This window comes from Chroicocephalus ridibundus, chromosome 9 (genome assembly GCF_963924245.1).
Source record: "Chroicocephalus ridibundus chromosome 9, bChrRid1.1, whole genome shotgun sequence".
NCBI lineage: Eukaryota > Metazoa > Chordata > Aves > Charadriiformes > Laridae > Chroicocephalus > Chroicocephalus ridibundus.
The window spans coordinates 373912-396825 of NC_086292.1; the positions used below are offsets into that span (position 1 = coordinate 373912).

The 22914-nt window shown below is 66.6% G+C and overlaps 1 protein-coding gene across 2 annotated transcripts; it reads right to left on the reverse strand.

The window, feature by feature from the left end:
• Window positions 1-1585: 1585 nt before the first annotated feature.
• TSC22D3 (TSC22 domain family member 3) lies at window positions 1586-17867 on the reverse strand. Of its 2 annotated transcripts, none has more exons than XM_063347505.1 (3): window positions 17429-17867; window positions 3451-3502; window positions 1586-2853 (listed from the first exon to the last, which is right to left on the reverse strand). In XM_063347505.1, exons 1-3 carry the CDS (start codon window positions 17749-17751, stop codon window positions 2608-2610), a joined length of 621 nt encoding a protein of 206 aa, XP_063203575.1. In that variant the 5' UTR covers window positions 17752-17867; the 3' UTR covers window positions 1586-2607. The 2 variants fall into 2 exon arrangements, with proteins under 2 accessions (XP_063203575.1, XP_063203576.1); XM_063347506.1 differs by lacking the exon at window positions 17429-17867 and adding an exon at window positions 3748-4054.
• Between the last annotated feature and the right edge of the window lie 5047 nt (window positions 17868-22914).

Sequence of the window (22914 nt, forward strand, 5' to 3'; positions counted from 1 at the left end):
GGGAGAGATGGCAAACAGGGCTCCAGACTCCCAACGCCACCACTGCATCCCTGGAATGCAGCCGGGGTGTGGGGTGCAGCAAGGCCAGACGGGGTACGGAGCTCATGGCTGCAGCCCAAACCTCCCCCAGCTGAGAGGTGCAGAAGGACGGGCGGGCGATTTCCCAGCAGCTGGGAGCCCAGTAGCACCCCTGGCACCCACTGTAGTGAAATGGCCGGTGCAAACGCAGCCGGCATACAGCCGCCCTGGGGACAGCCCTTCCTGGAGAAGCTGTACCACCTGAGAGACTGGCAGCACAGGGGGTGCGCTGCATGTGTGTCCCCCCAGCTTGCTGCAGTGCCTCTAAGTGCAAGGGATGCATACATACGTGGTATGGGGGTGCCTGAGCCTGTTTGCACACCCATACACCCAGCAGGGACAGCAATCACACACACGGTACATGTGTGCACGCTGAGCCCTTGCACTAGAGCGGCTGCAGGGCTGCCTGTGCGAGGCTGCGGTTGGGTCCCAGCCCTGGGACAGACAGGAGAGGGAGGGGACAGACACCCTGTAACGGTTTCGAGCTCCCGTGGCCTGTGTTTTGCTGTTTACTCGGCGTTTCCAGGGAGCCAACCGTCCTCAGCTCCCGGCTCTGCCATGACTCACACCAGGCTGGGGCTGAGTCGCTCTCGTTACGGCAGAGGCCTGAAGCAACTCAAAGCCCTAAAGCAGTGCCGCAGCAGTGCAGGGCACGGCCACCTCCCCGCTACCCTGGGCACTGCCAGCCCCCTTCTCTGGGCTGGGGATGTCTCCAGCCGGCCAAGGAGCTGTATCCAGGGTATAAAGCCCTAGGGGAGGATATTGCACCCAGCTTCAAACACCCTGCCAGCCTGGGGCTCTGCTCACACATCTGCCTCTCCTGGTACACGCCAGCCATCAACCCTCACCCCAGTGTCACAGCCACCCTGCACCCCCAGAGATGGAGGTTTGGGGCTTTTTGCTCTCTCCCACCAATGCCGTGGGGTTGAATCCAAGGCTGGCTGTACCCTAGGACAGGGCTGTGGCACCCTCAGCCCCCCTCCAGCACTGTTCAAGCCAGCTAATCCATCCTCCGACCCTCACACCACATTTCAAGACAGTTCAAAAAACCCCAACAGACCAAAACCACGGGAGGGAGTTTGGTCCCTCCCGCACCAGCAGCCCAGCTCTGCAGAGCCTGGGAAGAGCCTCCTCGCTGCCTGTCCCCCAGCCTGCCCCGCACACAGCCCTGGGCCCAGGCAAGACACAGGGTACAAAGACCTGCAGGCTCAGGGCACCTTTTCCCACCACACACCAGCCCCCTGGAAAAGGGGGGGGCCTCTCACATCTCCACAATCCCATCTTGGCTCAACCAGGGCAGTCCAAGGGGGGAACCGATCCCCCAGAGGTGGGGAGCAGCCAGCTTTTCCCAGCCGAGGAGCAGCACCAGCCCAGCCCCCCCAGGGTTTGCAGCACAGTATCCTCACCAGTCCCATCCCTGTGAGCCCCAGCCCCTTCCCCAGCGGCCCACGCTGCCCCCCCAACACCTACCCATTCCCAGCCACAGACACACAGCTTGGGGCACACATTTGTATAAAAAGTAGAGTTTATTGCCATTTCTATCTAGATTTACACAACTGTGTCACCGCTTCTGACGTCAAAAGGGACGTCCCGTCACTTCCCAGAGAGCTGGCCGGGAAGGTGGGGGGCCCAGGAGCACGGGCCAGCTCCCCCCAACCCAGCGGGCTGGAGCGCAGCCCCTGTCGCGGCTCTGCCCAGGGGTCAGCCCGCATCCTCCCAGCGCTGCCGCGCGGCTCCGTCACGGTGGATGCTGGAGAGGGGTGAATCCGTCCCCTCCTTCGGGCCGCTCACAGCACTGGCCACCCAGTAACATCCACTTGCCATTCCAGTCTTGCCTCGAATCCCCCAGCTGTACAGAGATGGACACGTCTGGCCCAGAGCAGGGCACCCCACAGCCTCGTGGGTGCCGCTCATGCGTGTGTTTATACATAGATACAGCTACAGAAGATGCCCAAACTAATAAAACAAGCTTTTTTTTTCCTTGTAATCCCCACACTGATGTGCGTACAGCCATGCACTACACCACAACCGCCACCACCGGTGCTGCTCAGTCAGGTCTGGGTTCCAGCATGCTCCTGGGTGGCGAGCGGGACAAATCTGCATTGCTCACTAAACAACGGTCTTCCTCCAACGTCAGGCTTTGCCAGAAAGAGACCCCCCCCGCACAGTGCAGCCAAGGCACGGGACTCGGCGTGCGCGTCTTCCAACCGTGGATTCCCATTGAAGTGCCAAAGGCCACCTGGCACTGCCGGGGTGTCACGGACGCCCAGGACGGGCAGGCTGCAGATTCACTCCTGGCCCACGGCGGCCAGGTGGGGAGGGGTCAGCTGCCCACACTTCCCTCGCAGAAGAGCATCCTCATGCAGGGGACGGCCGCTGGCTCTGCTGGCTGGCCGGGGTTGCCCGGGGGGGCACGGCTCAGCGCCAGGGTCTGGCAGTCCTTCGTGTGAGATGAAGGCGGAAACGATTTTGCAGGAGATTAAGTAGAAAGAGTTCCGTGGCTCTGCCCACCCCAAGGACAGAGCCACCTTACACCGCAGAGCCCCCGGAGTGCTGGGCCGGGGCAGCTGCCCCTGGGCTCTGCCCCTCCGGGCACAAGACCTCTGCGGGGAGCCGGGACTGGAACTTCTCCAGCTGCTCAGGGCTGGCAAGGGTCTTCAGGAGGCTGTTTTCACGCTCCAGCTGGGAGTTTTTCTCCAACAGTTCTTTAATTTGCTCTTTCAGGACCTCCACCTCCTCCCGCACCGCGTACATAAGGTGATTTTTCACAAGATCCTGCAAAAGGCCGGCAAAGAGACCGATCACTCAACGGTTACGCCCCGGGGGCTGCTCCCACCCTGCCCCGCAGGGCTCTGCCCCAGCCGCTCCCGAGCGCCGCAAAGGCTTTTCCTGAAGGCTGTCGCTCCCCACCCCACTCTCAGCAGCCTGGCCAGGGCTCGGTGCTCACCCAGTGTAGCCCCCCCCCTCCCCCCCCCCCCCAGGCCTGCACCCGCAGCATCCCTTGGGTCCCCCATCTCCCAGGTCTCGCTGCCTCCGGAGGCACTCTCCAGCTCCCCCCAATCCACCCTTGGGGGTCTGGCAGGCTGCAGTTCCCCCTCATCCATGGGGCCTGGCCTGGCCACCCCCCACACCCCCGGAGGGTCCTTGCCAGCCCCCCCCGGCCGGCTCCCTGCGCACTGCGGCGCTGCCGGAGCCAATGAGCTCCGCCAGCTGCGGCGGGCAGACAAAGGAGCTGCTCTGCCCAGCAACAGGCCGGGGAGCGGGGACCCCCCCTGCGGGCAGAGCACCCACCCGGGGCGTGGGGACCCCCCCAGGCAAGAGCACCCGGGGGGGCGGGGGTCAGGATGCAGGGGGGGCAGCACTGCGGCTCACCATTGCCTGCTCGATCTTGTTGTCGATGGCCACCACGCTGGCTCCGGAGGCGCTGGAAGGGAGCGGAGAGGCAGAGCGTTAGCAGCGGGCCCGCGAGCACCCCCCTCCCCGGGGGATCCGTGCGCCGGGACACCCCCCGCCCCGGGCTGCAGCGCACCGGGGCTGCCCCCTTCACTGGCGCTCAATGCAGCGAGCTCGCCCGGGGCAACGCGCCCGACCCCCCCCAGCAGCAATGTGCCGGCCCTCCCGGCGGAAAACGGCGGGGCTGACCGCGGCCGGTACCGGGGCTGCCCCTACCTGTTGTCGAGCTTCACGGAGACCACGTCCCCCCCGAGCAGGGAGGAGAAAAAGGAGATGGAGAAGTTGTGGAGCTGGTAGACAGCCACCTCCATGGGGGACTGGTACATGCCGGTGCTCATGGCGATGGCTGCGGCGAGCGAGGCGACTACAGCAGACCGACTAGGACGCACTGCGCCTCCCCCCCGCGCCGCCCCATCTTATATAGGCCGCGTCCGCCCCATCGGGCGGTGCCAGCGCAGCCGGGCCCGCCCGCCGCCCCACAGCGCCGCGCCCGGGGCGGCCCCGGTGCTGCGCCTCGGTTCCCGGCACCCCTGCACCCCGGTACTGCACCCCGTACCCCGGTACTGCACCCCTGCACCCGGTACTGCACCCCAGTACTGCACCCCTGCACCCCCTTACTGCACCCTGTACCCCGGTACTGCACCCCGGTACTGCACCCTGTACCTCGGTATTGCACCCCCATACTGCACCCTGCACCCCGGTACTGCACCCTGTACCCCCGTACTGCACCCCAGTACCGCACCCCTGCACCCCGGTACTGCACCCTGTACCCCGGTATTGCACCCCCATACTGCACCCTGCACCCCCATACTGCACCCCTGCCCCCGGGACTGCACCCCGGCACTGCACCCCTGCCCCCGGCACGGCACCCCTGCACCCCACTGCTGCACCTCTGCGCCTCCCAGTTGCACCCCAACGCAGCACGGCCCCCTCCCGGTGCAGGACCACTGCCCCCCAGTACCGTGCCCTCCCGACTCTGCGCCCCTAATCTGTACACCCACTGCTGCACCCCTCGAATTCTGCAACCAGAGCGCTGGCACCCCGTCCGTCCCTGCACCCCCCCGCACCCATCCCTCCACCCCACACTCCTCAGCACCCCCACCCTGTGCTCCCCGCATGTACCCGGGATGGGGGTCAGCTGAGGAGGGGCAACCTGCTTGGGGGACTGGGAAAAGGGGGTAAACCCGCTTTGCACGTGGGGGTGCAGGCCTGCAGGACCCGCCCGGGTGGAAGCGGGGGGTCAGAAGGAGAAGGGGCAGCCGGGGGCGCGCAGACCGAAACGGGAGCGGAAAAACAACGCGGACGCGCAAAGCAAGGCCCGGAGCGCAAAACAAAACCGGGCTGCAAAACAAAACCGGGAGTGGAAAACAACCCCGCGGTGCAAAACAACCCCCGGGGTGCAAAACACGGCCCCGCCCGCCCTTGCGTAACCCTGCGCCGCGCCGGGCGGGGGGGGCCGCCGACCCGCGGCCGCGGCCGGCACTGCAGCGCCGACCCGCCGGCAGAGCTCCCGCGGCGGGGCGCGGGCCTCCCCCCGCCCCCCCAAGCGCCCCCAGCAACACGGGGGGGCCGGGGCTGGCATTGCCCCCCGCGCTCGGCCGCCCTCCCCGTCTGCCCTGCCAGTGCCAGGGCTTATCTCTGCCCTCTGGACCCGGACCCGGGGGGACTTTGCTCGGCGCCCGGGCGGTCACCCCGCTGCCGCCGACCCCGGGGGGCGCGTCCTTCGCAAGCCCGGGCGGGGGCTGATGCCGAACGAGACCCTGCGAGAGAGCCCACGGCGCAGCGTCCGAGGAAGCGTTAGTGCTGGCCCCAAGATGCCGCAGAGGACCCCGATCCCCTGATCCGGGGGGTGCTGAGGGTGGCCGGCACCTGGCTGGTGGGTGCCAGCACGGGCAGCGGCCCCAGGAGCCCCAACCGGCGGCCGTGCTGCCGTGCCCCTTCCTCGGGGAACGGGCTGAGGGTGGGCAAAGCGGTATTTCCCCATCAGAAGGGAAACTGAGGCACAGTGCAACATGGCCGCTGCTTAGAGTAAGGCTCGAGCAGCTTGCTCCCCAGAAAATGGCACCCCCGCCCCCCAGAGCAGGATGAGGATCACGATGTCCTGAGTGGTGAGAGACATGGGCACCCTGCGTGGGACGCTGCACTGCCCACGAACCACGGCCGGGCACGCGGTCTGGGACACACAGGTTTGATGTGGGGATGTGAGAACGCATCTTCTCCCTGGTGGAGGGACTGCGCATGGGAGGGGCGCTTCTTCCTGGGGGGGCACGTGTGGGACCCATTTGTCCCTCCACCCGCGGGGGGGGGATGATGCACATCCCCCCATGCCAGTGCCAGCCTGGCCCATGCAAAGGGCTGGCGCTGCAGAGAGCGGGCAGGGGTTTGTCCCCCCCAGCCTTGGGGCTGGTGCATGTCCCCCCTCTTCCCCCCCGCCGGGCCCCACTCACCAGTCCCTCCTCCTGAAGAGGCTTGGGGAGTATGGCGGCTGGAAGGCCATGCCGGTGCCTGCACCCCGCTCCGGCCCCTCTGCTCCCTGCCGGCAGCCCAGCACCCCGGCAGTGACGCTGGCTCTGCCCACAGCCGCGTCCCCCGACCCGGCAGGGTGGCAGGGACAGCCTGGGGTGCCGGCCGCATCCCGGGGCGGCGGGCACGGGGTAAACACGCCGGGCGGATGACCTCAGCTGCGCTCAATTGGCCCTTTCAGGGTTGCGGGCCAGCGTGCCACCCCGAGCTGCGCGGTGCCCCCCTCCACGGGCAGATGAAAGGCGCTCTGTATGCGCCTGTCCCCAGGGTGGCTGGTGGTGGGCAGGGTGGCAGCCCCCGGGACACGGGGTACAGCTCTGTCCCCTTGGCCGCCCACACCGGGGGTCCCATGACTCAGTTTCCCATCGCAGCTCAAGGAAGGTGCCTGTCTCACTGTGGAGAGGGCAGAGAGAAGGGGAGAGGCATTTTCTCTCCCACGGTTGGGTGCATCACTGATTGTGCCACCCCGTCTCCTGCAGAGAGGTGGGCAGCAGCAGGGAGACGGGGTGGGCAGAGCCCAGCCCTGCCAGCCGTGCCTCGGTTTCCCAACCTCCCCATCTCCCGTGCTATGGCACCCCCATGCCTGGCTCAGCCCCCTTCCCAAAGAAAAGCCCAAAATTATTAATGCCAGGGACCAAGGGCTCCAGGACGGACACAGCACAATTTCCGTGATTTCCGCGGCTGCTGAAGTGAAGCGAGGAAGCGCGGCAGCGTAGTGCTTTGGGAGGAAATCACTTCAGCTCTGCCACCTCCAATATTTTTCCTATGCAGCTGGGACTGTGGCAAAAATAAACATAAGTAAATTGATGACTTCCCTGCCACCCCTCCCGGGGTCTTTCCCACCCCTGCACAGCCGTGACCACGGCCATCACTGCGTGGGGCACGGGCTCCCTGGCTGCGGGCTGGGAAAGATGCTCCCCTCCTCCGTGAGACCCCCAGGAAGGGATGCTTTTTAGGGATGGAAATGCAGAAGGCTCTGCTTTCTCTTTCCTTCCCAGCACTTAATTAATGAGGAATCCCAAGGCAGCCTGCTCAGTAGGTCAGGGGCTGCCTCCTCCTCCTGGCACAGCCTCAGCAGGAATGCAGCCCACCCCCCCGCAGTCCCCCACCCGCGCACCCACTTGGGGATGCGGCTTCTCCTGCAGACGCCCCTGGACGTGTCGCTGGGTGCGCACAAATGTGGGGACACCTCGCAGCACATAACACGCATGCACACACGTGCGAGTCCTGCGTGCCTGTGCCCATGCATGCCCCGTGCACCCAGGCACGCCCCCAGCCCCCCCATGCAAACCTGCATTTTCTAGCCCACATGGGCATCCACCCTGCACACTCGCTCATGCACCCTGCACGCACACGCATGCACGCGCACGCGCTTGTGCACAGACACGCCAAGAGCACGCCACTCGTGCATGCATGCCGATGCATCCTGCACGTGCACTGCACGTACCCCCCCCGCGCGCACACGTGTCCCTGACTCACAGCTGACGCAGCCGCGCACCCCTGCATGCACACGCCGCGCCGGCAGTACCTCAGCTGTCCCCTTCTGCAGGGGGGCACCCCCAGCCCACCGGGCGGCCCCACTGCAGCCCAACCGGCATCTCAGAGGGGGTCCCAGCCGGCCCCCCGCCCTGTGCTCGGCTCTCCCCGGGGCTTTGCGGCTGTCTGAACGCCTCCCACCGCAGCAGAGTCCCGCGTGGGGCTCCAGCTGTGCCCCGCGCAGTGGGGGACCCTTTCCCAGCCCCCCGTGGCCCCGGCAGACGCCTCTCTGAGCTGCTGGCCCCACTCCAGCAGGGCTGCCGGGATCCGCTTCCTCTCCCACCACCCCGCTCCGGCGATGTCCCCCCTTGCTCGTGCTAGAGAGCTGTGGAGTCGCCGGTGCTCTGCAGCACCAGAGGCCATGGTGATGGGCGCCTTGGAGCGGGCCGGGCGAGAGGGGCCAGTGGCGGGAGCTGCGTCCCCGGGCAGCAGCGCGGCCGCTCTCGCCTCACGTCTGCAGCTACGGGAGGTTCGTCAGGCCCGGCGGGCTCGCGCCTGTGGTTATTTTGGGAACAGTAACAGCAGCCGCGATACAGTGTAATTGTGACACTAATTGCTGCGCTCTCTGCGGGAAAAAAACCCCCGTGGCTGTCATGGAGCAGCTAGGAGAGGTGGTGACACCAGCCATTCGCTGGTGTCACCCCCAGCAGTGACCCTGCAGGACACCCCAAAGCTGGCAGCAGCCCCTCTGCCAGCCCACACACAGCCCGGGAGATGCCAGCGCCCGCCGCCGGGTGACATTTGGTGACCACCCCCTCCTCTGCGACAGGGCACGGTGGCACAGGCACAGCTGGGCGGCAGCCCCCGCAGGGCTAAGCCTGGCCGGAGCAGGGACGTCGGGGAGCAGGGTGATGGGGACATCTCGCTCGCTTCCTGGCACCCCACACCTGCACCGCGTGGTGGGTCAGGGGACGCGTCCCCGTCCCTGCCGCCCCAGGGACGAGATGTGCTACCATGCTGAGCCTCCGGCACTGAAGCCGTTCCAGGCCTGTGGTGCCACACGGCGAAGGATGCCCCGTCCCCGTCAGCTGCTGGTGGGAGCTGGAGGCACGGCCCGTGCTGCAGGAGCAGCTCTGGCCTCTCGGCCTCGGCTCTTCCCCAGCTCCAGGCCGTTCTCGCCGCTCCGTGGCAGCGTTCCTGGCTTGCTCTCTCCCAAGGACTCAGTTCAATGGGAGGAAGGCCCTTCAGAGGGTCCGAGGCGTGGGAAATGTTTATTGCCTGGCCTCGGAGACGCTGGAGAGCAATACGGGAAAGGCGCAGAGCCAAAGCTGCCCAGGCTGCTCCGCAGAGCCAGATCTCCAGCCCAAAGGGTCAGAGGAGAGGGGGAGAGGAAAAGCCACTGCTTGCAAACACGCAACTAAGAAAACTCTGCCTTTCACAGCCTGGAATCCTGCAGCCGTGGCTGTGCTGGCCAAGGGGACGGGGGATGCCAGCGCCAGGGCCCGCCGTGCCCTGCCGGAGACGAAGGAGGGGTGGCCAGAGACATGGGTGATGGCTGGGGCTTGTGGGAGTCCCTGAAGGGAAGGGCTGGTTGTGGGACAGGTCTGTGGAGCCCCCAGTCTTGCCCTGCAGCCCTATCCTGGTGCTGGGGAGGGAGAGGTGGTGCCAGGGGCTGCCCACGGGCAAGCAGGCAGCTGTGTCGCCTCCTGTCCCTCTCCGCAGTCCCGCTCCCAGCGCCCCAAACTGCGCCTGCCCCCCCTGCAGCGCTGGCAGGGGGCTGCTGTACTGGTCCCCAGGGCTGCGGACGCTGGAGCACACCAGTTGGCCAGCTCTTGGTTTCCTCATCCTGAAGAGGTCCTGGCCAGGCTGTTTACTGCAGATTTGGCACCATCCCTGGCTCAGACGGTGCCTTCCAGGGGCTGCGCAGGACCTGTGGCAGCCCCATGCCGCCAGGAGCCCCCTGACATGGGGACCTGGTTCATGCCCACCAGAGCCTTGGAGGGCTCATCAGTCCCTCGACCCAGGGCAGGTGCTGCTCCACAGCAGAGGGCAACCCGTCCTGTGTGCATCTGTGAGTGCCCAGGCAGGTTTGCAAGCCCCTGCCTGCGGACCAGTGCTGCTGGCCTTGCTAGACCCAGTCCCAGTCCTAGTCCAAGGGCTAGGGGACACCAGAGCCACGGGGAGAGCTGTGCGGGGAGGTCACAGCCTTTCTAACGCTGGGGAAGCCCAGGGAGGGTTTGTAATCAGGGGAGGGCGATGGGGAACCTGTCCTCCCCTGTGACGGGGGCAGAGGAGCTCCCATGGCCGGGGACACAGCCCACACCCCCGCCGAGCAGCGCGGCACGGGCAGGGATGGTGGCACGGGGACTCCTCCAACCTGTTGGGCTGGAGGCAGCGTGGGGCGGGAGCAGGGAGCCCTGGCAGGCCCCCATGTCCAGCTGTTGGGCTGCCTGCTTCCTCTGATAAAGGTACTTGGCTGTACTCCCAGTTCTGTGTTTTCTGGCGTGTGAGTGCACACCCCGGAGTCAGCCTGCTGAGAGCTGCAATTTTTCTTTCTCTAACTTTGTCACTGGCCCCCCCTTCTTCCTCCCGTGCTCCCCACCCAGCGCACCCCGGTAGCAGCTGCCCCCCAGCAGTGGTGCGAGGAGGGAGGTCAGGGATGTCCCGGCTCCGGCAGAGCCCTCCCCACAGTGCTCTGCACTGGGAGCCCCTGAAGCCACGGCTTCCCCGGGCACGCTGGGCTGGGAGGGGAAGAGGAAAAAGGGCTGATCCACTTATTACCAGCCCTGGACCAGGCAGCCCAACCTCCCTCCCCGCCTGTGTTTGTCAACACCAGCCCCGCACTGCTGCTGGCACGGCTCGGGCCGCCCCAGGGGCACCCTGCCAGGGGCACCCTGCAGCAGACCCCGCGGCTGCCCGGCTCACACCCCGTGCAGGGTCCCACCGCCGCAGCGTGCCAGGCACAGGGTGTCAGGTATGGCGCAGACCAGCAAAGAACCCCGTGCCGTTCCCACGAGCATCGCGCCTGGCTGCGGTGGGGGGAGCACAGCCAGCCCCCGGCCATGCTCCCTGCCCCCCACGGGTCAGGGATGCCCAGCCCCAGGGAGGATGGGAGGATTGAACCCTCAGCAGCGTTTTCACCCGCAAATCTGTTCGCGCAGCATTTCACACCCACGGGCCCTGTGGGGTGGAGTCCCGTCACTGAATTCCAGGTTATCACCTCCCTTGGTTGGCCATGCCCTGCCCCGCAGGTCTGCTGCCAGCCCAGGCTGTGAACTCCAGGCCTGTCCTCGTTTCGTAGCCCACTCTTATCATCTTGGACAGTCCCAGCTGGATCATCCCCGGATCCTGGCTGCCCTTCTCTGGTCCAGTTTCAGGGAACTGGGGACAGAGCGGAGGTGGCCCGTGATGCTGAAGGGACCCCCCGCAGCTCCAGCGACACGCGGTGCCCTCGGTCCCCAGAGCGTGCGGCGGGCAGGGGGCTGCCAGCCTGCGCTCTGCCCTCCCCAGCCCCTTGCTGGCACAGAGCCGACTTTTCCTGAGGTCCCCAGCCCAAGAGAGGAACCCCATGGCAGGGCCTCCAGCATCCGCAGAAAGAAATCCCCGGCCACTGTGCAGGCAGGAGCGGGCGCTCCGGAGGCAGGCTGGGTGCTGGCAGGCGGCGTGCGGGAGTGCCCGGCTCGCTAATTGGGAGGCAGCTCGTTATATAATGAGAAGACGGCGGCTGGGAAGCTGCGAGAGAGCAGCGCGTCGACACCCCATGCAACCAAAAGCTGCTCTTCCAGCCCAGACTCACCCACATTCAAGGAAACCCTTAAATCCCTCACCTTCCCCTTTCAAAGCTGCCCGAGCTCTGGGCTCTCCCATCTGACCCCATGGGGATGCTCGGGGGGAGGCCCAGCAGTCCCCCAGTGCCCCTTCCCTGGGTCCAGACCCAGCGTGCCGGGGGGTGAATCCCAGACAGGGACCACCCAGTGGGGTTTGGGAGCAGGAGAGGAGCCGTCCCCGCCGGCACGGGAGCCTGCGCCCCGCAGGAGGTCAGGCAAGGACGCGCCGGGGCTGCACAGCTTCAGCCGAGCCGGTTATTAATACCCCGCCTGGCCTTTGCGAAGAATCCTGGGCATTTCGAACGGGGGACGCTTCGTTAAAACCCTTCCCTCGCTGACATTTCAGAACAATAACAACATGAAAGACAACAAGCTGCCGGCGGGACGTGTACCTGCAGCGCTGCCGTGGCTCTCCATGTGCCCGGCCTCGGCTGACAGCCAACACCTGGCTTGTGCCAGCCCTTGGGGACAACCTGAGACCGTCCCCTGCCTCCAAACCGCCTGGAGCAGTCCTGCTCCATGCCACGGCGGAATCACTAGGGTGGCCATGGGGATGTCTTCTCCTGTCCCGTGGCACTGGTTGCCACTCCCAGGGGAGTCACAGGCAGTGGGTGGCGAGGACGGGATCACCCCCTAACCCCAGGGGCAGGGGGTCAGCAGGGCAGGGAGGGGCCTGGGGCTTCTGCTCTGCCACTGGAGTCACTCTGCAGCAAAAGCCCCTTAAATACATATATATATATATATATATATATATATATATCTCTAAGCACACAGACAGAGGATGATGAACTCCTGTCCTGAAGCCAGCAATGTGCAGCACCTGGATAAATATAACTCGGAGCTCATGGGCAAAGCGTGGCTTCGGGACAGGTTGCAGCCTTTAACGCCTCCCCAGCCCTCACCCCCCCACACACCCCGGGGGATCCTCTGCCCTCCGCAAATGGGGTCTCACCCGCTTCCCCAGGGCAGGGTCCGCACGGACCCTCTCTGTCCCTGGCAGCCACCTGAGGGTGCAGAGACACACGCCGTGGTCACATCCCCTGCGCACATGCAGCTGCCCCGAACCCCTCCGTCTCACGCAGGTCACGGTGCTCCCCCAAAGTACGGGCTCGGCTTTAACCCTCCCTGCGCTGGGAGGTGGCTGGGGAGGTGGCGTCGGGTCCCAGCACACCAGGGGCTCGGCACACCCGCAAAGGCGTTGCCCAGTGTGCCCAGTGGGAGCTGAGATGCCGGCTGGGCTGTAAAAGGCTTCCCCTGTGCCCCAGCCCCAACTCACAGCCGGGCTCAGCAGTGCCGGCCCCAGCACCATCCGGGATCAGGCTGGTGTCAGGGAAGGGGGGAGCACGGTGCTGGAGGGGTGGGCATGCTGCTGGGACCAGGGCAGACCCTGTAGCCTGCTCCAGCTTCCAGCTCCAACCTCTTCCATACCTAAAGTTCAAAGCTTGAAATAAATCCTGGCCAGCATTTTCCCCACCGGGCCGCGCTGCCCGTCCCTGCCTGTCCTTGGGACACCGACACCCCGCCTGCCCGGAGCCGGGCGCGTGCCCTGGCAGACCGGCAGCGCCGAGCACCCGCAGGGGGCCGAGGTGACCGGTTTCTGTGCAGCTGGCGTCGTCATCACTGGACTGTAGCTCAGCTGTGCCAGGGCCCCTTGGCCATAGCCATGTGGCCAGGGGCAAGTGGTTTCATCCTGAGGGGCTGGAGGTGCTGAGCAGGACTCTCCTCTCTTCAGGGCACGCTGGGGAATCTCCGTACTGGAGGGAGCTGGGTCTCGCAGAATCGGGCAGGGATGGCCACGGTACAGCGCATGTGGCTGTGCCGAGCGCAGTGTGCCATGGCTGAGCCCGGTGCTGTGGGGCTGCCCCGGCCAGCAGCCCCTGAAGGCCCCTGGGCACTACTCTGAAGCCTGCTGTGTCACGGGGGGGGTCCCCAGGGTGGCAGGATCCCCGTGATGGAAAGCCAGGTGGGCACAGCACTCTGGCAGCCTGGCATCTTCCAGGCGGTGGAGGATTTGGGCACGCCAAGGTCAGCTACTCCCCGGAGCCACGGCTCTTGCTGCTAAAGCCAAAGCTCCCCAGCATCTCGCTGGGCTGCAGGGCTCGGCAAACCACGCTCCAAGACACGGGTCAGGCCACGTGCAGCTCTGTCCCACGAGAGCACAGCAAAAAAGCACCCGGCGCACCGGTCCGGAGCGGGAAGGGTGGCTGTCCCAGCCCCCTCCCCAGGCAGAGCTGCCCCCAGGACCCGGGGGGAGGCCGGCCGGCGGGACGGCTCCCCGCTCTCACACCCACACCTCTCTCACGCTCACACGTGCTCCCACACGGCCCCTCTCCCTGTCAAAGCCTCCTTGTTGCTGCGGCCCACTCGGCCGGCAGGAATGCGCTCCCCGGCCCCCCGCCCCGGGATGCCCTTTACGCCCTGGCTCCGTCTCCTCCTCCTGCATCGTTGCCGCAAAGTGACACCCGACGGACGGGAACAAATGGTGCCGTGCCACAAATGCCACCCTGGCATCGTCGCCTGGGCAGCTCTTGCTCGCCCGTCTGACCTTATGGTGGGAAAGGCGGTGCTGCCCGGCTTCTCCTGCCCCGATCCATCCTTCCCCAGCACGGCGCTCCCCTGCCTCCCTGCCCTTCCTTTGGCTTGCCCAGACCCAGGGAAGGTGGTCCCCAGCCCCTTTCACAACTCAGACCAAAGCGGGGGTCATTGCCCACCCTGTTCAGTGGAGCAGCGGGTCCCGCAGTGCCCGGAGAGGGTCCGGCTGGGTGGAGGTGTCCCCTTGGTGCCCGGAGCGGGACGGGACACAGGCTGGCCAGGCTGCCAGGCCATACCTGGGAGAGGCCGGGCAAGGAGAGCTGGCACGGGCCGGTCGGTGTGGGCGAGCAGGTTGGCACGTATCTCCTCTCCCCACCCCAGAGCCAGGCGGGGCCCCGCGTGAATCACACGCCAGCACGCACCAGGGAGGGGGCTGCTCCCCCCGCAGCGCTGACCCCCTCCCACACCGACGGCCCCTCAGCCCCCCCAGACCCGGGAAAGGTGCCATGTGGTCACGGGGCTGCTCTCCCTGGCCCACGCTCGCTTGGGCGCGCGCCTGGGTCTCGGATGAGCAATCTCGGGGTAACGTTGGCTTTGCAGAGGGATGGCGGAGACCTTTCTGCCCACAGCGCTGGCATCTGTGGGGAGATCATGTGCTGCCAGGCAGTAGCTGGCCTCCCTATACCTGGAGTTTCCATGCGAGCTTGGCCCCGTGGCACCACCCAGGTCTCCCTGGAGAGCAGTTCGTGATGCCCCATGTGAGGGCTCGGAGGGGAGAAGCCCTTTTTTAACAGGATTCCATGCACTCCCCGAACAGGAAGGTTTCCTGCGGGACTGTCAGCCCTTGTACGCACTTGGTCCAGAGCATCCCTGCCTTGTGCATCCCTCACAGCATCCCTGCAGTGAGCAAAGAGCATGGAGAGCCTGGCAGGGACCACCCAGGAAGGGGAAACCCCCAGAGACAGGCTGGAAATGCTGAATGTGGGTTGTTGGAGACCCCCAGCACTGATCTGACCCTGACCTGCGGAGCCCAGGGCTTGATCCTGCATAGGCTGAACTGTCTCCAGCAGCCCCAGAGCCAGACACGGACTCCAGAGGCAGATGCTTGGTCCTCCCGTGCCGTGCTGGACTTCAGCCACGCACAAGCGTGTGCATCCACAGGCTTCCTCCTCCTCCCGTGCCAGGAGCACACCAGCTAAAACAAGGGGCACAAACCTGCTTGGGTTCCCCGGTGCCAGCAGCAAGGGTGCCCTTATCAAGCCTGTTATCGGGGTGTTCCTCTGGCACCCACAATCCTCCGCTTTGTATGCTATCGCTTCTTGGGTATCTTGGCTCATTCCCCAGGAGGAGAAAGTTCAGGCTGGAGCAAAACAACAGCAAACACAGGTGTGGGCACACCTGCCTCCGGTGCCCGGGGCCGTGCCCCCCAGCTCCCACACGCCGTGCCACCCAGGGGCGACGGGGGATCACCCAAGCAGTCTCCAGAGCACACTGGCAGCGGGGTGCCTGGAAGTGGGGTGTGATGGAGCCTCTCGGGACACAGCACACACCAGGGCACGGAGGACGGGCTTGGGCACTGCAGCAAGGGGCACCGAGGGGCACAGATGGGGAGAACCCCCGGTCCCCTGGCACCTCCGCTTGCTCCCTAGCCTCAACAGAGTGGAGCGGAGCTCACCGGGAGCACTGCGGGTCCTGCCCCAGCAGGGACAGTCCAAAAGCAGCAAGCCGTGCCCACATCACCCTCTCACCCACGGGCACTGCCACTGCCTTCTGTGGCCCAGCAGCCTGGACACCGACACCCAGCCCCGACAGCCCGCGCTGGGGACGGTGTCTCGCTTCCCCTCTCCACACACGATGCCAACTGTCTGCTGCTCCCGATGCGAAGGGAAACCTCTCGCCCCTGTGTCCCTCCCAGCACGGTGGGTTGGCTGCTCACTTGCCGTGCGGCCGGGAGCCCGGGCCGGGTGCCGGGTGCCTTGGCGGGCAGCCCAGCTCCTCCTTCCCCACCTGAGCGGCAGCTCGGCGTTATGCAAGTGCAGGAGGAGCGTCTCCGCCGAGGAGGGCTCGGAGGAGCAGCCTGCTCAGCGTGAGACGCTGGCGGGGGCCAGGAGGCGTGCACACACACACTGCCGGGGCAGCTGGCACGCGTGGGGCGGCCACGTGTGAGCCCACCCGCCGCCCCGCGTCGGGCCAGGGCAGCGAGGTGTGGCTTGTGCCCCAAGGGCCAGCCCAGGAGCACGTCTGCAGGTGCATGTGCGTGCAGGGAGGGGAGGGGATGGCGAGGTGTCTGCAAAGGCGTGGGTGCTGCTCCGCGCCCCACCTGCACGCCACCCCACCCACGGCGGAGGAACCAGCCCCAGCGCCGCTGCCGGCCCTGCTGCTCACGCAGACGCCTGCCACACACCCCACCGATGGGCCACACGTCCCCAAGCCCTGGGAGGGGGGGATGCGCCCCCCCTGCTGAGGCCACAGGGCAGCTCTGGGTGCCACCGCCCTGCGGCACCCCCTGGCCCAGCTCGCCTTGGCTGGAGAGCCCCTGGACCACCAGCCCGCGGCACAGGCTGCTGCCCCGCGTCCCCCCGGCCCTCCGGGGCGGCATCGGGCCGGGCCCGCGGCAGGCGGCGGTGCAGGACCTGAGACAGCTCTGACCCCCCCGCCCCGGGGCTGGAGCCCGCCCCGGCGACACCCCCCCGGTCGGTGTCCTCTGCCCGCAATGCCGGAGCAGGGGACAGGGAGGGACCCCGCAGTCCTGCCCCCGCCCCCCAACCTTGGGAGGGTAAAGCCCAGCCCTCTGGCAAGCGGATGGGAGCAGCCCCGAGCCCGTCCCAGAGCGGCTCGCTCAGGGGCAGAGACACTTTCCAGGGATGGGAAATACCACCCAGGCCAAACCTGTCTCCACTCCAAGGAGGCACAGGGAAGCTGCTGAAAGAGCAGGACCTGGCAGCAGGACTCTCGGGCTCCCTGCGTGGTTTCTCACTAATTCTAAAGGTGGCTTTCGAGGCAGCAGAGCTGTCTCCCAAGTAACGAGCTGCCCCCCAAGTAACGAGCTGCCCCTCTCCACGCAGGACCGAGTGGACGATGCCTGTTTGATGCTGGACACTGTCCATGCCCCCTCAGGCAATGTCTGCGTGGATGAGATGTAGCCAGGGAGATGAACACAGAGCCCAGGGGCCAAGACATGCAGCTGGAGGCCGTTGTCACTGCCCTGACAGACATAGGGCACTAACGGGGGGCACCGGTGGCCGTTATGGGGCAGAGCCACCCGGATCTGCACCCAAGGACTGGGCTGGCACCACCCCTGGCGTGAGGACTGGGCTCCCTGCCACGCGCGGCCACTCACGCTTCTCCCCACCTAGAAACCCCCAATGCTGCCCAGCCCCTGGGTCACACGGGTCCCCCTGCCCCTGCCAGCCCAGGGGGCTGCAGGCCCCACGTCTGGCCCCCATACTGCCAGCTCCCGAGCGCATGGCCAGCCCAGCTCCGGCTCCGGGGGCACCCAGCAGACGGGCAGCCCCTCGGCATCCGTCGGTGACACCCACCTGTGGAAGAGGAGGAGGATGGAGAGCAGGGTCTGGTCGATGTTCCTGTTGCAGATGCCCTGGTTGAAGAGGTAGCAGGGGTCCCGCACGACGGGCTCCAGCGAGTCCTGGCGCATGATGGAGCTCAGCTTGTCGGTGTTGAGGTTCTTGCGGACCAGCTGCTCCTGCAGCTGCCGGAAGCTGCTGACGGTGGGGCTGCCCAGGTTGTTGTTCTCGCCCCCGGCCCCCTCCTCCAGCCCGCTCCGGTTGGCCAAGTCCAGGCAGCAGCTGCAGCAGTCCAGCCCCACGGGCGACCGGCACTCCTCCGCGGGCGACGAGGACATCCCGGGATGCCACGGCGGCGCAACCGGGGCCGCTGCCGGGGCCGCGGAGGGCGAGCGGCGGCAGGACGCGCCCGGCTGCTCGCCCGCCCGCCCGCCCGGCCCCGCCGCCCGCCCCGCCCGGCCCCGGCTCCGCCGCGCTGATTGGTAACGGCGGCCCCGGGCGCCCCCCCCGCCGCTCCCCGCCCCGCCGCCGCCGCCCCCTCCCGGGCACCCGCCCCCGCAGCCCGGCGCACCCCACGCCTGGGTCCCCGCCGTGCTTTCTGCCCCCCCTCCGCCCCCCAACCGCCCCCGGCAGCGCTGAGCCCGCAGCGGGGCCTCTGGGGGGGCGCGGCCCCCCCGGCCTGGCGACGGGTGGCGAGGGGACACGGTGCTCCCTGCCCCGGAGGGGACCCCCTGGCCCAGGTGAGGACCCCTGCCCTGGAAGGGACCCCCTGCCCCAGGTGAGGACCCCTGCCCTGGAGGGGACCCCCTGCTCTGGAAGGGACCCCCTGCCCCAGGTGAGGACCCCTGCCCTGGAGGGGACCCCCTCTCCCAGGTGAGGACCCCCTGCTCTGGAAGGGACCCCCTGGCGCAGGTGAGGACCCCTGCCCTGGAGGGGGCCCTCGGCCCCACTCGGTGCCTCCTGGGGAGGGGGCAGAGGGGCTCAGGGAGGCTGGAGAGCAGCTGCAGCATCAACTCCCGAGGCTTTGGCAGGGGCATGGTCCCTCCAGAGCTGGGGCAGAAAAGAGGGGAGAGAGGAAGCAAAGCCCCCAGGATGGCAGGAAAGCCTGGAGTGAGCCGGCACCACCACTGCGGCCGGGAGCCGCCTCACCCAGAGCCAGAAAAAGGCACAGGTGGAACCTGTGCACGCAGGGCCGGGGTGGCCAAGGATGTGGGGAGAAGTTTCGACTTGCCTGCAGGGTGCTGGGGGCTCTGGGGGGACATGAGGGGAAAGGAAATTTCTGCGAGGGGGGTTTGTGAGTGATTTTTTGACTCCCTCATCCCAGCAGCAGCATGCTGCCCCACCAGCGAGCCACACTGAGCTCTGTGGGCTGGCAAAGAGCAGTTGTGCTGCCCTGATGGTGCGGGGCACAGGACAAACCCAACAGAGACGTGGGGATGGCTGGGCTGTGACGCCCAGGATGGGGAACGGGAGGGAGCTGAGGTCCCAGCCCTGGCAGAAAGAGGGTGAGAGCGGGCAGACGGTGTGCAGGGCGGAAGCTGGGCTGGCCATCACCGACGGTCAATGAACCCTCCGAGGCAGCTGGCAGATCCCACACCCCTTCAGAGAGGAAAACATCTGGACAAAATGACTGGGAGCTGCTGAAGAAAGGTTGGCCAAGGATCTGAGAGGCGGCCGAGCTGCCCGAGGGAAGGAGCGGGCAGGCTTTTAAAAGCCCACCATGGGCAGGAGGGGAAGTGAAGGCAGCGGGAGGAAGTCTGTACGGAGGAATTGCAAATGGATTGATAGAAGGAGTTGCAGAAAGCAGCAGTCGGAGGACAGCAGTGAGTATGAAGTGCAGAGAACTGATAAGAGATAAACCAGGTCAAAATCCGGCAGGGCAAAAGCGCCAAAAGCACCAGGGCACAGGGATCCTGGTGGTAGAGTGGCGCTTGCAGGAGATGTTAATAGTGGCTAACGCTGCTGAAGAAAAGGCAGAAGTGTTCAATAAACATTTCTGTTCCGTATTTGGCAAGAAGGAGGAAGATGCATTCGCATCACATGAGGATGAAGTACTTTCCAGTCCATTAGTAACCAAGGAAGGCACAAGACAAAGTCTACCACAGATAAACAGCCGTAAAAGTGGCCAAGGAGACCTCCGGGCAGCGCTTTTCAATCCAGCAGCCCTGGGGACGGGCCAGGACGTGGCCCTACCAGTGGAGGTGGCACTAGCAGAGGGTCCAGGCATGGGGCGGGGGTGACTGTCAGCCCTGGGATGATGCTGGAATCAGGCGAATTCCTGAAGGGGGGTAGGGGGCTGCCACAGGGGTGTCCCCTCTCTCTGCGGCACTGGTGGATGCCGAGCACTGTTTTTGAGGCACTTCCTCACCCCTTCCAGCGGTCGCTGAGGGTCTGAGCCCCATGGGAGGGGAAGGGACCCGAGCCTTGCCCCTCTGCCCCGCACGGGGTGTGTCGGCAGCGTCAGCACAGCCTGGCAGCGGGGCTGGCGGGGGGTCCCGGAGTGACCCCACTGCTGCCGGGACCCACGGGAGCAGGGGGGCGCTGAGGTTTCTTCTCTTCCACACCTCCGGCTGGAAGACATCCCCCTTAATCTGGGGAGGGGGGGTCCCTGCCCGGCGTCCCCCGCGGGCTGCGGCCGCGGCAGAGCTGTGCCCCGCAGCGGGCCCGTGGGGCGGGCTGTGGGGTGGGTGCGCGGCAGGAGCCGCGGGAGGCTGCTGCCATCCCGTGGGCACAGGGGGTAGGACACGTCCCGCGGCCTGGGCCCGGGGCTGGCCCCCCTTTCTGCCCCCCGCCTCCCGTGGCTCTGCCCCTCCGCCCTGCCCCGGGCCCGGGGTCCCGCCGCCGGCGCTGCCCGGCCGGGCTGGGCACGGTGCTCCCGGGGCCGCGGCTCCTTCCCGTGGCTGCCGTCCAGGGAGCCTGTCCCGGAGTGTTTTGGGGGTGCTGCTATTTTCAGCAGGTCGCATCACCTCCTGGAAGGATCCCGGGGTGCAGGTCACCTTCGGCTGCTGGCCCACGGCCTCTCCAGCAAGCCCGGGAGTGGCCGCTCGGGGCAGCCCCAAGGCCAGCAATGCCTGCCATGGGAACGGCTGCCCCACACCAGCCCTGCTACTTCCCGGCCATCAGCTCCTCATCCGCAACCGGCACGTGTCATCGGCTGCCACATTCTCGCTTGCAAGCCTTGCAAGCCACGACGGGCTCCCTAAAGCCCCAGATCCCAGAGCCACGTGATGGGACGAGGCTACCAGGCGGGAGCAGGCATCCAGCCCCGCTGTTGGCAGCGACAGCTGAAAAGTAGGTTTCCTATGTTTAGCTCTGGCCTTTTTGGGTCCTGCTGTTCTCAGGGCTGGGGCGGTGCTGATTTCTGCCTGCAGCTCCGCACACCCGCTTTCCTCAAGGGCACCGGCTGCTCCGCACCCCAGGCGAGGCAGCTGGCACCCGGGCACGGCACTGCCAGCCCCATGCCACGGCTGGCACCGGCTGAGAAGCCAGAGGGGGTGAGAACTCGTTCAGGGCTGGTGCAGCCTTGGAGAGCAGGGGGCAGCTGAGGCCGGTGCACTGCACACAGAGAGGCTCCATGTCGCTCTCTTGGCTCTAGAAAGAATCGCCTTCTCCTGGCTGAAATGTGGGGTGGTCAGAGCAGGGACCCCAGCCCTGCAGCCCCCCAGGCTGGAGGGGTGATGGGTGGGGAAGAAGGGCACAGGGGGAAATGCCCGGGGCCGTGGGGAGACCCAGGCTCAGCCAGCTCTGCGCCAGTCGTGGGGTGGGTGGCTCTCTCCTCTCCTCACAGGCAAACTCCAGCCATGTGCCGCCTGTCCGGGAGCTGCAGGGTCTGTCCCGCAGCCCATCTTCCCAATGCACACTCTGGGACAACCCTCCATGGGTGAGTCTGGGAGAGGAGAGAGCACCCCGTCCTGCTCTCAGGCTGTCTCCAGAGCCACCCCCTCTCCTTGCAGACCCCTGCTGCAGCGGGGTCGGCACCAGGCAGGGCTCCGGGTGCAATCTGCCCCCGCCGTGTTCACCATCCCTTCCCGCTTGGTGCCTTGGAGGGGGCCGGTTGATGCAGCCGGGCCATCTGCTGCTGGGGAGCCGGCGGCTCCCGGCCGCGCTGCTGGGCAGACCCCCCTGCGCCTCCGTGGGTGCTAAGAATAGCCCGCGCCGTCAGCAGCCCTGATATTTGCAGGCGCCCGCTGGTGCCACCCCCGCTCCGGGCTGCTGGGCACAGGAGGCATCTGCTGCCTGACGTCAGCCGCCAGCCACGCGCGGGGACGCGGTGGCAGCCTAGGGGGACGCGTGGCTGGGGAGCGGGGGGCCCGTCCCCCCATCAGCCTGAGCAGGGGCATGAAGGCTCTGGTGGGACCGGGGGCATTGCTGCCTGCATCCCTGCAGCCAGTGTGGGGACCTGGCGAGCTGCTGGCCCTCCGTGTCCTGCTTTTCCTGGTGTCCCACAAACAAATGCCTCGTCCCAAGCTCTGCAGGACCCCCAGGAGATCTGGGGAGGCCTCCGGGGCAGGATGACCATAGTTCTGCCATCGTGCCTGGGCCCTGCTCCACAGCTGCCGGCAGAGCTGGGGCCACGGGCAGAGGGACGGGGACCCCGCGGGGCTCTGTCTCCTGGCAAAGGGTCTCCTCCGTCCAGGGGGGTGCAACATCCCAGAGCTGCTGTCGTGGGGCAGAGTGGTGTGTGGGGCAGCTTCCACTGGTTGAGTCACCATCCCTAGAGGTACTTAAGAAACATCTAGATGTGGCACTTCAGGGCATGCTCTGAAGGGCAGAGATTGTAGGTTGTTTGGTTGGACTCCATGATCTTGAGGCTCCTTTCCAACCATGAAGATTCTGTGATTCTGTGATTCCCTGAATCCCTGCGTGGCCCCTTCCCCTTTGCAGGGGTCCGTGGGGGCTGACGCAGCTCTCCTCAGAGGAGTGGGACTGGGGGTGCCCCCAGCTGCTGCCACCCTGTTTTGGGGGGGTCCCATCAAGCCTGTGTTCTCCTGAAACCCACCTGCCCTGGTGGGGATGGGGTCGGGCAGGGACGGGGCAAGTCGAGCCCCGCTGGCTGCAAATGCAGGCGTGATGCCCCCCCCCGCCTCTTGCCTCCCTTGTGCAGGGGGGGACAGACTGTTCCCCCGATCCTGCCCGCCTCCCCCTGGCTCTGCCCTGCTGACTTGCTGGCTCCTGCTCTCCCAGCTGCAGCGAGTGACAGTGTGTCACCCCAGCGTGGCCGTCCTCGTGCCTGCTCTCCTGAAGGCAGCAATCCGGATGGTGAGAAACCAGGACTTTGCAGGGGAAAAAGCCAATAGATAATCCCCGATCCTTCCCCTTGCCAAGCGTTTCTGGAGCTTTTCCCACAGGCAGCCTTTCCTAGCCCTGGTCACCTCCTCTGCCCCCACCTGCAAATCCAGACACCCCTCCTCTCCTGGCTGGGAGCACGGACCCCGCGGCACAGCCCGGCCGTTCCGGCTGGGCCAGCAGACAGCGGAGATGCTGCTCCTCCGCTGAGCACC